General features: G+C 32.3%; 2 protein-coding genes across 3 annotated transcripts; both read right to left on the minus strand.

Annotated features, from left to right (window-relative positions):
- Positions 1-528: 528 nt before the first annotated feature.
- Positions 529-2,158, minus strand: viaf (viral IAP-associated factor). 2 transcript variants are annotated; one of them, XR_011779032.1, is made up of 4 exons: positions 2,017-2,158; positions 1,814-1,961; positions 735-1,748; positions 529-672 (listed from the first exon to the last, which is right to left on the minus strand). XR_011779032.1 is itself a non-coding variant. In XM_040707452.2 (3 exons), exons 2-3 carry the CDS (start codon positions 1,953-1,955, stop codon positions 1,180-1,182), a joined length of 711 nt encoding a protein of 236 aa, XP_040563386.1. In that variant the 5' UTR covers positions 1,956-1,961; positions 2,017-2,158; the 3' UTR covers positions 529-1,179. The 2 variants fall into 2 exon arrangements, 1 of the variants encoding a protein (XP_040563386.1); XM_040707452.2 differs by having other exon boundaries at positions 529-1,748.
- A 3,922-nt stretch (positions 2,159-6,080) lies between these two features.
- Positions 6,081-11,667, minus strand: LOC121113620 (calcium-activated potassium channel slowpoke-like). Its single transcript, XM_040707450.2, is given in 16 exon segments — positions 6,081-6,594; positions 6,654-6,740; positions 6,814-7,061; positions 7,116-7,552; positions 7,617-7,761; positions 7,822-7,954; positions 8,929-9,053; positions 9,115-9,281; positions 9,341-9,461; positions 9,537-9,778; positions 9,837-10,119; positions 10,121-10,262; positions 10,310-10,581; positions 10,653-10,798; positions 10,905-11,102; positions 11,171-11,667. Coding segments are annotated over 16 exon segments (3,213 nt in total). The 5' UTR covers positions 11,502-11,667; the 3' UTR covers positions 6,081-6,458.
- Positions 11,668-13,748: the final 2,081 nt, after the last annotated feature.

A 13,748-nucleotide genomic window follows, 5' to 3' on the forward strand; every position in this document is an offset into this window, starting at 1 on the left:
ATAAATAAACGCATTATTTCGTGGACTTGATTGTTTCGGCTTTAGTCTATAGACTGAGTTTATCCTCTATTTATGACATTTAATTTCACATTATGTTATTGTGTCTATGTTCACAATATTGAAACACAGATGGCATGGTAAAAAATGCATATACAGTCTATACTGAATAATTTTGTAAGACCTTACAATTATAAGAAAAATTAATAATCACAGATACAGCTTAGCTTAAAAAAATAAGGCAAGTGAAACATTTCTACGATCCGCTTTGTTTTAACACTATCTTTTTGGAGATAACATCTTCATTAGGCAAACAGTCGAAATAAGTACATATTAAATACGACAAGAAGGAGTCCCATATAAAAAAAAGAACTATCCAAATAAATAATATAATCTAATATACTTCCGCCTACAACATATGTAAATCCATGACAATAAATGCTTAACTTGACTGATAGCTCGAGAGATTGCAAGATCCCTTCCGTACTAAAAACTAATCTATTTTGAATGAATAAATAAGAACAATTCAAGTAAATATCCATGTCTTAATTTATATTGATCCTTATCTAAAGAGACACAGTTTTTTTGTCGTAAATGACACGGACAAAAATTACGAGGACAACCTTTGACTCATTTGTAATTAGTTTACGCATACACCTCAACATGATCACAATACTGCAAAGGGTAGGAATAATTAATACATAATGAAGTCAATTATAATTTAAAAGCTGATTTACTTTTTTTTTTCCTTCGAGTATTTGTATCGTATATAATTTTGCACCCTGTAATATTATAAAAACTACATTTGATAAAAACATGATCAAGTATAAAAAACAACAAAATAATAATTTTTCGATATTAATTAAGGTTATAAAAAATCATTTGTTTATTATCCTGACGACGGAAATATACCGACAAAGTGTCATCGCCAAGCTTATCAAAGTCGACGGTGAAGCTCAAGTTTCAAGCCTAACATCGCCAGGTAAATAATATATACATATTTATTTGATAAATAGGTACGTATGATAAATTGACACAAGAGTATTGTTGAAATAACAATACATGTACCTAAATATTATATTTTTTTAAAAATGAGAACTTTTGAAAAGAAGGTCTGGTGGATTTTAAGTGTAGACGATTATTTATTAGTATGAAGGATAAAGGTATTGTCTTCCCTAAATACTACCAATCGTTCTCATCAGAATCGCCATCATTCTGTTTCAAGGATGAAAATAGAATATCCTTAACAGCAGGTTTGGGATCCTTGGTAATAGTTGTAGAAATAGCTCCCGTTCTACCAAGAATGAATTCAAACTCTGCCTCCGTACAATTCATACCACGGAACTCCATAGGACCAACTATCTGAGTCTTCATTTCTCCTTGGTAGTAAATGAATATGGTAGGAAGGTTCTTGTCTGGGAAGTTGGGAATACATGTATTAGATATACTTTTGAGGAATTTTACTGCGGGGAATTTAGCTGCCATTGCGTTCATATATTTGTTTAACAATGCACAGAGAGGTATTCCGGCCTTGTATAAATGTAGTACGACATAAACCCCTTCTCCAGCTTCGTTGACTTGTTGAACGTAGTCGTTTGCTGAAATTTCGCGTACATCACCATATTTTGATTTGTTCATTCTTTCAGTCATTTCAGCAATACGCTGACGACGATATATTTCCAGAACACGCTCTTCTTCTTCATCTTCGAGCTCATCGAGTTCATCCAGGTTCATTTCCTCAATTGTTTTTCCTACAAACATCATAGAAACATAAATAAATAGGTATAAAAATTGGGATTCGTATGCATCTAAGTACCGTTAATTTTGGATTGAGCAGTCTTATCCACGAGAGCCACGATATCTTCCTCCGTGATTTCTTTCTCCTTGGACTGCTTAGGGATGATTCCCTTTTGTCGAAGGATATCATTCCACTCTGTGTCTTCGTTTGGATCCTGCATTTTGATCTAAAAAAACAACACAAATCCAATAAACCTCAAAGAATATTTAAAAACTACTTACACTGATCCTAAATTAGTCCGTCAAATATGGGCTTTGACCTATAAAATGAGGATTAGAATAGAAAGGTGGGTCTATTTTTAGAGGATTGTCTTGCTTGACGGTGGGAGAGGCAGTAGTTATCAGCTTAAGGAAGGGGAAAATTGAGTTTGTTTATTTGGATACGAGGTTTTGATAAGAGTGAAAGATGTTCCGTTGAATTATTATCTACCTGCAATTTCTCAATTCAAATATCTAATTAGTACCCTTTATCTTTATTCAGTTTATGCAGTGTTTATCAAATTATGGATATGTAAATATTTTTGAAAATGAGGAGACCGTTTAAAAGATAAAAATTTTACTTTTAATATTAAATTTATTGATGAAAAATACATTTTATAATCATAATGGGAGAAAGACCTTTGGCCTTGGCCATACATATTTTACGATTGGATACATACCAAATAAAATATTAAAATATAGAAAAATTAAGCAAACTTTAGAACGACTAGTTAAAAAGTATATCATTATTTTTTCTACCAAAAAGTTGAAATATACTTCCCATTGGAGCTTTATTCAAACTAAAAATTGCATTGATTGGATCTCAATTTCGTGAGTTAGGATAAATTTACTGCAGATAAAGCCATTTTTGATTCAGCACATGTTGGTTTCATTATGTCTAAAATAATTCTCCTGAAGCTTTTCAAGGTTTTATGTTCTTTTGAATGTTAGCTTAAAATTTGCTGAAGTTTCCTCTCTTGATGGATCTTGTAGAAGTGTGTTATAAAAATGAATTTGAAGATAGTTTGTTAATTATACAATTATATACTTACTCCACTCCCAATATCGATACTGATATCCATCCCTAATAGTAATGTACTATTTATTATTTAACATTAGATTGATTGATCTCTCTATTAATAATTATATCTACTTATATTGGACTAAATGATTGACTTCATAATATTCTATCATCTTTTATGGATAAATATTTAGGATAATTATATATTACAAAATTGCCCAATTGTAGTTGTAAGTAGAATAATGCAGTTGTATGAAATGATCTTTGACATTGATGTAATTGAAATCGTACAAATAACAGATAATGCAATAAATAAGACTAAAATGTTTTCTTTACACCTCTATATAGACATACTGGGATTAACAATTCATAATTCCTTCAAATCAAACTACACTTTTGGAAGACCACCATTAGAGCCAGTGCCATTGAATCATTATGAATATCGAAATCCTGTGAGTGGTGCAATTTATGGTTGCTATGGTCGTAAAGGTAAGGATGGCGATTTCTTTTATGTGACGGATGAGTATGGTTATCGAACTGTTTCAAAAGAGAATGCCGAAGAGAATACAAAGAAGGGTTTATATCAATTTCCAAACAATTGTATATCTGTATCACATATCGAAGTCATTGAAGAAAAAAAAGATATCAACCCTAAAGAAGAGTCCATTATATTTAATTCTGCAGGTGAAAATGGTCGAAGACAATACTCATCTTCCATATATTCAAATCCAATACCACAACCTAGAGCATCAACTGTGAGACCTTCGTATAGTCTACCTAATTCAGGATACTTATACTTTGTTCCATTTTGTCCCGATGAATTTGATATTAAAGCAGGAATGTATAAAATTTCTGATATTTTGAGTCTATCTGACTCTACAACTCTTAAAGAACTCCCAGATATTTTGCAAAAGGAATTCTATTAATTTGATCAGAAAAAGGATTTCTATATACACGGATTTTATTTATTTTATTATAATTTTTGTTGATTTCCATTATATATTATATGTAATCCACTGTTGATAATTAAATTATACAAAAATATAGAAACAATTAATTATCTTAGGCTCTCTGTTACAGTATTTATTCAATATGATTTTTACTATAGAATATCAAATAACTTTTGTCCATTTGTGGAACCATAATTTTTTATTATTTGTAAGATACATTTAAAGAAATTCAATTATTCATACTGAGAGCTGTCTCTCGTGATAACCTCGGTCACGCGACACCGGAGGCCATGGAAGGCCAGGCAACCTCGTGTAGATATAGCGTTGCCATTGAACGGATAATTGACTTCTTCAGAGCCTCCACAGATGAATTATACTTGGCTAAGGCCTCATGCTCCCCCCCCTCCCCCAGAGATAGAAATCGCATGGGTTCAGGTCTGGACTGTTTGCAGGCCAAAAGTCTAGGCTCCACAATTGAGGACATTTTGTGGCCAAGACATCCTGTACATTTTTGGCCTCCTGAGCCGCTGCACTGTCTTGTTGGAAGGTGTAATTTCTTCCTCATCCATCCAGGGAATAAAGATTAAAATTGCAAAACCAAAATATGTACAATGACAATGCACGTGGTAACCCAGGCATGTCAAAGCTTCCGGTGACGTGTGGCCGAGGTTATCAAGAGAGGTAGATTTAATTATGAAAAATTAGATGCCATTAAATGTAGCTTTCAAATCGTATGAAAAATAGATTTTTACCGCATCTTGTTCGTTCGTTTTTTTTCTTAATTTATCTGGAGCACCCCGTAGTACTAGGATCATTTTTCAAGTAGTATTATACTATGTTATAATGTTTAAAAAAATATTAAAATTTGCATAAATTGTTTTTTATAGGGATATGTTTTCATACAGACTTTACATAAACGAATGTACATAATTTTATTAAAAAAACTAAGTACGAACCGTTTTTCCTTTTCTAATCTTAAAACTCGTTTCGCCCATCCCTCAAGGTACCTCCGTAAAATATGAACTCAAAATATTAATCTACGACATATCATTTTCGATAATAATTAATTTCAATTTTTCAAAACCTGTTTCAATAGGGCCTGAGTGGTGATTACTTATAGTATTTATATTAGTTTGTAAAAAAGGTAACAGAGAGTGGCGTCATATTTCGACAAAATAACATAACTCCCTGAATGATAATTATCATTATCACATAGAGGAGACACCAGCGCCCTCAAGTAATCTATACTTGTATTAGGCCCCGCTACATAAATTCCCACCAACTTGCACATATGATATAATATATATTTTTTTAATTTGATCGTCCTCTATTGCCAAAAGACTAATGTTAAATCATGCACCTAAATATCGTCTTATCCAATTAAGAAATGATACACAATGCTTGATCTCCAATTTATAAAAAAAAAATATATGTATTCTTAGAATTCATAGCTTTTATTAACACGGGGACTAGTTTAATTAGTGTTTGGAATGTTCTGGTATTTTGAAATTAGAATCCTTAAGAAGAAAAAAAGAAGTGTTTTATTTTTCCAAAATAAGTCAAAATCGCATAATTTAGGTTATATTTTAAATCAAGATTTTTGAGTTGTTGGTTAGAGAATGAGAGTTTTTTTTTTAAATTTTCTAAGTAATTTGACAGAGTGTTCTTCCTAATTTTTCAAGAAAAATGAATTCTTTTCTCCATATAACACCTATAAAATATGATTTGTAATTTTTCCAAAAAAAAAACCAACACTTGGTTTAAGTAGTTTATCGAGGAGCCCATAGGTTTGCGACCACTCGAAGCCTAAGCGGAGATCAAAATTTGTTCTAGGAAGGGAGGAGGGTTCAAGTGTTTTATATAGGATTTAGAGAGGCCAAATTATATGTATTTATATAGTAAGTACAGGATGATTCATAGCCCCCTAGGATATATAATTTTATAAAGTTACAAAATAAAAATATATCATCATGATAATTCAAAGTTTGTATTATGATTAATTATAATATATAGTATATATCAAAGGTCGGTTTCCTATGGCACACGTGCCACTGCTGGCACGCGGAGGCATATTTAGTGGCACGCACAAATTAGAACATATTCCCGGAAAATCATAATACGAAATTCGGATTATTTTGTGTATAATGATCTACAATTGACTATATATTTAGAAAACATCACTGAAGTTTTAGATTCAAAAAGATACAAACCTAACAAATCGAGGATTCCAAAACTCAGGTATCGAATTCAGAGCTATAGAGTTAAATCCATTTGCTTCTGTTTCTATTCTACTATTTTTAATGAGAGAAAATCAACATGGAATGAAAACATTCAAATTCAATAGGACGTTTGTTCATGGAGCCCTCATTATGTTTTTTATTTTCTTGTTTAAATATTTATTATATATTTAGGGATCGAAAATATGAAACAAATTTACTCAATTTGCTTCCAATTAATTAAGTAATTATTCATTACTTTAATTATAATGGGTGCTTAGAATAATTTTACAACACCTTTGTACTATGTATAAAGGAATTTTATATGATTTTCATCACCCAGTAAATCTATTACAAAGTATGAAAAATGAATTATTAAAATCCAGGTATTGTTGAGAATAAAATAACACAAGCTAGAGTGCAAATAATAGAATGAATAATTTGAAACTGAAAGTCAGTGATGAAAAGCGATCTCAAAATTCGAGGGATCCAGTGAAATCATTCGATTTTCTTTTTATTTCCTTCAAATTGCTGAAGTGTTAGGATAATATCCGATTTAAGTATCAGATTCTTTTTATCAGGAGCAGAAATAAGAATGCGCAGATCCTCGTTGGGATCTGATGTATCACGTTTCCTATAATTTAAAGAAAATATGTTTGGAAATGGATTGAAATTGAATTTCCGTTCTACTACCTATAAATCCCTATACATAAAGTATTTGATTTAGTGGCAGCTTCTACAAAGAGCTCTCCAAAATTACACCCTCTTTCAGCCAAGGATCTGTAAATATATATACATATAAAACAGTGGATTAGTTATATATTTAGAGTTCAGATGTCATTTAGGATCTTACGAATAAATGCTGTCTTTAATTACTATTTGATTAACGTGAAATCGATCTCGATTTGCTAGAGTCTCGCACGTGGAATATCCACCCTGAAGCCCTGCACCTTCTGCAAGAGCCAACTCCAATTCAATTGTGGCACCACCTGTAACCCATTGCCGAATGAGTCGTAGAGCAGATGCATTGAAATACGTTGTTGATAGGAGGGAATCCAAGATCCCTCTTGCCAGAGCATGACCCGATGCAAAAGCTATTGTCTAAAAATAGCAACAAGAATGTATAAATTGTTGAAAACAGATCTCGGATCGTACCTTATGTAGCTCCACGTCGTCCATAATAATTTGTTCGTCATCATCCAAAAATCGTACGTTTGAAGCAAATGCAAGATCCACAATTGTTGGAATTTTGTTTGAACTTTCTTTTCGCGGCCGGGTCTCATTACTTTTGTTCTGGACCAGCTCAGATAAAACATAGCTTCTTTTACTATGTGTATTATGCACAATTCTCTTCTCAACCAGGTCTAAGTCATCTGTTTTATCTGCTGAGAATGTCATGGATTTAATGTTCAAATTAGTTAGAATGACCTCCTTATCAGCAAGAACGGGCTCCATACGTGAAGGTACTTTAGCAGATAGAATGACACACATTCGACAAAGCTCTATTTTTACAGCTCTTAAATCTGCTCGACTCAATGGAGAACCATTGAATATATGAACCTTTGGCATATTTTGTAATAACTTCCATTCTCCTAGATAAAAAGAAACGAATAGGCACATAAATATCAATACAACCTATTCAGTTACAAAATTTACTTTGAAGATATTGTGCATTTCCGACGATGACAATATGAATCAAGTCGTTGTAATGGATATTGGAGGCACGAAGAGGCATTACTAAGTTTCTTAGTCCTATCAAGGGACTGTCTGGATTAGCAAATACCGCCACTACAACGTGGTTCTGATAAAGAAAAATAAATATCAATGTCTTTATTCAAAATTTATAATTGTTTTATCAAACCTTGAAAACAGTCATTGAAGCTTTTTGTCGATCCATTGAACAGACTGATAAATCCATTGCGGGGCACCAATGATACATTCCAGTCGAATCAAATTTCATTTTATTTTGGTTTGATCCTTCAACGATCAATGACCTAATAAATATATATATATATATAAATACACTTTTCCTTAATAAAAATAACATGGGGTCAGTGTCAAAACATTGCTTCGATGAAATGTCCAATGTCTGAATAAAACAAGCACAGGAAAAATGTAGAACAAACTACATATAAGGTCCATCATCACATTTTCAAGCTATAAAGATTAACAGATTTTTTTGGTTAAAATAAAGTTTCATTAAGCAAATAAAGCTTTTTAACTATATTTAAAGTTTTTGTGTATCTCAAGTCATCGCAGAAATTTGATTACAAGGTCAATAAATGAACCAATATGTCTATTAAATTTTGTGAGTACATACTCGTATGTACCTATAGATGATAAAATTTATTTATACAATAAATATAATTCATAATTCTGCCTCACAAAAGACTTAATATCTCCCTAAAACTGAACTCAACAAATAGGAGTACAAAACTACATTAGCTTTCAACAAAGCTTTTTGTCGGGTCACACTCTTCATCGTAGTCGAATAATAATATTTGATGACTTAAGGGTTTAATTTAAAATGTGATACATTAAAAGGTATTCGTTGATACAAATATTAAATATCATATTTGATACATGAGCTTTCGAATCCAGGATTTGAGCAGTTAGCATCGTCAAAAAAGTCTAAATTTCTTTGTGTTTTGATAAATTACTTTTATACTTTCAGCGTATTAAAGGATTGAGATCATTATTTTTTTCGTAAACACCTTTGAATTTAAAAAAATCTCAATTTCTAACCAAATAATCAAAATATTTATTTGAAAACAATTCAAATACTTTGATTTTAACCGATTTAAACAAACATTTTTGTTCTTCAAAATGAACAAGGATTGTAATTTCAGAAAAAATGACGAAACTATAACATAGAGGGCGTTACAGAGTTAAGAGTTAAGGAAATATTACATTTGAGCAAGTATATTATATGAGTATTTATCCCTTTGATACTATTAAAAGTACTTACAATTGAGACTTCTTCCTTTTCCTTTGGGTGATATTAAAAAGAGCAGCACTATTTGGATTCAAGCTCTGACCCTCTAAATCAATCGGCTGCTGTTGCTTTGATTCAATCATTGAGTCGTTTAATATCTTTAGAAAATGGCATGCTTTAATCATTATAACTCATAGGCAATGCGTTCTCTAAACTTACTCGCTTATTGATACTTCGTTTCCCAGCATAGTCCCCTAATAACCGCACAGCCGTTCTTTTGCATGGACATTTAGTCACTTGACGCTCATTTTTGATTGAGGCATGACATTTTCTGCAATAATACCAGGCTCTCTTCACAGAATCCGCAGAGTCAGTGATAAAGAGTCCTATAAAAAATAATAGAAACATTTTTCCATCAAAAAGTCAATTACGAGTAGTTATTCACCTATTTCGTTTGCATTAATTATTCTGTCCTTTGGATTAATATAAATCTCTCCACCTTCATATTTCCGTTCTTCAATGGCAAGCAAAAGAAGATTGAGCTTGCTATAACAAATCTCAGCTGCCTAATTTGGGTCATGATTTAGTAGGCATCATTTAAAAAATCAATAAATATAATTTGTATATTTAAAATGATTTACCCGAATGAATTTCATTCCTACAAATGTTGGGGATAGAGTCTCAGCCAAGACAACTCTGCTGGATGAGTTCAAATACTCTTGCTTCCAATGAGGAGTAATCTTAGAGCCGTCTCCATCATCTCCCATGATGACAAGGTTGGATACAAGAGTGGAAAACCCTGGTGCTAAACAACTCTGCGCTATAAATCCTAGCTTTAGCTCATTAATGCAAACTGCTTGATCATCTCTTCTCCAATCCCATCCTGAATAAAAAATTAAATGACAGTCATATTATGCAAAAAAAAATACATTTTTATTTACCAGGGATATTGAGTAGATATCCTTTATTATGATACTGCATGAGCTGAATAATAACGCGTGTATTTTCGCAGTAATTCTTGAGGGAAATAACTCTCATGATATTTGCAACATCCTCTGCATCAGGTTCTTCACAAAACTTATTCGCAATGACTAAACAAGCAGAAGCATTCGCAGCCTTGACTCTTTGCAAATCATATGCGTTAAGCATTGATCCCTTAAAATATTGAACCCTTGAATGCTCTCGTTTAAGTAGTCCCTCAAACTCCAGGTCTGGTTCTCCCCTTGTTAAGAAATACCACTTCCACGTCCACATCATCTCGAGCTGGATGAAAAAAGTCTTCCAGGAAATTCGTGACGGATTCGTAATTGACATTGCCACAAACAATGATAAACTGTTGATCCGTTGGATCATATTCCCCTGCATATCTAAAGAGTATTCGAAAGACATGAAGAACTCATCCTATCCTACATACCTGGGTCTATTTCCAATCAAACGAGCAATCTCAGGAACATAGTTTGCAAACATTGTAAGTCCACCCAGCATGTACATGACAATGAATATCTTTCCCAGATCCGTGGTACAAAATATGTCACCATAACCCACAGTGCTCATAGTTACAAACATGAAGTAAATGCAGGAACCAAAGCTCAGATATGGATCGTGTGTATTTGAAAAACCACAATCCCCTGCCCATGGATCTCCAGAGTTTTCCAAAAGATGGCATACGCCTGCTGATGCAAGTATCTTTAGAAAAATATTAAATGGAAAGTAAGCTCAAAGGGGATCAGGATATGATGGGCTATAGGATATCTTACAACAGATATGAAAATCGTTGTAACTTTGACAAGTCGTATTTGGCTTGACGTATTTATCAAACGCAGGTATACAAGGACGTCAGATAAGTTTTGGATCACAAGTGCCCGAAGGAATCTTAGGCCATGCCATGTTCGACCAAGATAAACTATTGAGAAAAAACTTTTATGCTAAACTATATTTTATTACGTGTTATGAATACTACATAATGTTTTATTCATAAAAATGTAACTTGTTGAATGGAAATCTCTTACCAGAGAGAAAGCAGGGAACCACCGTAAAATAATCAACAATTGACTCCAAGGAGTATAAGGAACTTAATTTATCCTCTGATGCAACAAATCGAATAATAAAATAAATGACGAAGAATATGGAGAGACCAAAATCAATTTGTACCGTGGTGGAGGTTGTCCACATTATCTCTCTCTCCATCTCGAGGAAATTCCCAACATCTACATTTGTAAGAGTGAATTAAAGAAAAACTTGAAGGCTTAAAACAATTTTGAGTCAATATCTTTACCATAAATATAAATCCCAAGTGCAAAAATAGAACAAGAGAACGCAAAAACAACTAAAAGTCTTCCTGTTGTTGTAGTCCCAGATACCATATCCTCAGCCCAATGCTGAATCACAGAACTAATAAAAGGCTCTGAGAACTGCGATGTCTCGGAAGTCTCCTCATTTCGTCGTCTTTTGAAGCAGTAATTGATTCTTCGTACAAATGCAACAACAAATAGAAGAGTAATCATGGTTGTGAAAGAAGCAACCACAAAAATATACCAATGGCGAATCGTACATTCTGGTAGAATTTTATCGTCCGTGTTGAGGGTTTCGTTGTCGGGTTTCTCCATGGTTCTTATGATTTTTCCTCCCCCCAAAGAGTTTTTGAAAAAAGCAACAACAACAACCACTAACTTGTATGTACACAAATATTATTTAACCAAAGCGTTCATTCGAATCGAAGTTGTGCATGGAAAACATAGAACTAGTAGGGGGAGAGCTCACTCGTCGAAGAATAACTCTTTAAAGGAAAGCAATGTAAAGAAGGCTTTTCTCCTCTCCTCTCTCTTCTCACAAAAGAGGAAACCCCCTCCAAAGTATGCCTCCAATATACATATGCATAATTTGTATACTTTAAAACATTGTTTACAAACACTTTTGTTGAATTGAACGTTTTAATTTACAAATACGAATATGCATTAAATATGCTTCATATTTAATACAGTTTTAATTGAAGGATCAGTTAAAACCGTAGTTGCAACAATTTCATTACTTTACTCTTTAAGTACGCTCTATGGTTATGGTGGCGTTTTTGTTGTCAAAGGAAAAATGGATCTTAAATTTGAGGGGTTTTGCAAAATTAATCAATTATGAACTTTTTCGTTAGTTTCAAAGCTGATGAAGTTGTTTTACTGCTAAATATTATGTAGGCAGTCGCCTGGGCCTCCCAGGAAAGAATATTTCATGGGAGTGACAAGTTAGAAACAAAATTTAGAAATGCAATTTTTTAAACAAAACGTTTTCTTTGGAAATGTCATTTGTAAAAAAGAATTCCTCCTTTTTAAATAAAGGCCATACAAATAATCAAAATGTGTGTCTTTTTTTTTTTAAAAAGGACATTTAAATTTTCAAAAATAACATTCATATTTTTTTTTTAAATCATTTATTAAAATACTGAAACATCATTTATCAAAAAAAAAAAAAATAATTTCTAAAAAAAGGGAAACTTAAAAAAAATATATTTGAAATGGGTTGACAAATGGAAAAAAAGTATTAAATTTATTATCTAAGCAAGTACTAGATTCAAATTCCACCAACAAAGAGCTATATATTTTCATTTTTTAAATATAATTTTGTAACCATGTAGCTATGGGGTGTTAAAATCTCTACGCGAACTCCCCTGGGAAAAACTGTTCCACTTCTCACGGCATGTAGGGAGAGAGAACAGGGAATATTGCAATACATTTTCCGTTTTTGTCCACTTACTGGGACGTTGTTTGACTTATAACTCCAAAATTTAGCCACACCATATCTAAGTCTATTACTTATCTATTTATGTATAGATTAGTAGTTCCCCACAAATATCATCTTAATGAAAAAAATCAATTGTTACAATCATTCCCATATCCGAGGAGGGTTGTAACCCTTAAAAATCAAATTTGAGGTATACAATGAAGGACTAAAGAATCTTTCTTAAATAACATATAACTAGATCATCGTTAAAGGTGATGATTCACTTCGATGTATAATAGCCGATTAAGATATCATAATATTTATATTATAGAATGGAGAAATTCGGAATCACAATCCTCTTTAGGGCCTGCCCTGGCTAATAAACAAGTATGAATTGAGTGGAATTGTATACAATAATGAACAATACGATTAAAATCGGAAATTTTGTTTCTAGTGTTCCCTTTGTACTGAAAGTTACAGTATCTCAAAATCAATCGCAAGCACAAGATGGAAATGAGCTCCTTAGATTAGTAGACAAACAAATTAAACAAATATAATATCCATGCCGATTTAATGGGACAAAACATTGGGAGAAACTTAACTTTACTCCTTCGTTGGCTTATAAAAATAGGGATCCGATCCTTGAGGAAAATTATATTAATTTATAATTAAAAATGCGAAAAAATATAGTTTTACAAGAAAAAGTAATTAAAAAATGGAAAGTCTTATATGAATATGTACATAAATCATCATTAAAAAAGATATTCAAAATTTTAAAATAAATGGAAAAAAATATAAATGCCATTATAAAAAGGGTGCAAATAATGTGCTTTGCACCCTGTACTACCTATGCTCTGAATTATAACGTAGGTAAATAGGTGTCCCTATTATTAAAAAAATAAAGAAAATTAACAGAAGACAGAAAAGGGCCCACACATTTATATATGCTCTAGGGTACGGCCCTTTTCATATCCTATTGGATTTTTGCATTTCTAGATAGGGAGACTTTTAGGATTATTACTCCACTTGTAGAAGAGTCATATATTTTGCATTGATTCTACTCCCCCCCTACCTTTGAATAACTTATGCTAATGTAAGAATAATTGCCGGTTATTTGGTTTGGAAACAACAAGATCAAACTTGCA

Source organism: Lepeophtheirus salmonis, chromosome 2 (genome assembly GCF_016086655.4).
Source record: "Lepeophtheirus salmonis chromosome 2, UVic_Lsal_1.4, whole genome shotgun sequence".
Classification (NCBI taxonomy): domain Eukaryota; kingdom Metazoa; phylum Arthropoda; class Copepoda; order Siphonostomatoida; family Caligidae; genus Lepeophtheirus; species Lepeophtheirus salmonis.

Bases quoted from the DNA above. Each gene is read 5' to 3' on its own strand.
- viaf (XM_040707452.2), bottom strand. From the start codon at position 1,955: ATGCAGGATCCAAACGAAGACACAGAGTGGAATGATATCCTTCGACAA. The intron at 1,749-1,813 runs GTACTTAGATGC...TGATGTTTGTAG, and splicing joins TGCTCAATCCAAAATTAACG to GAAAAACAATTGAGGAAATG.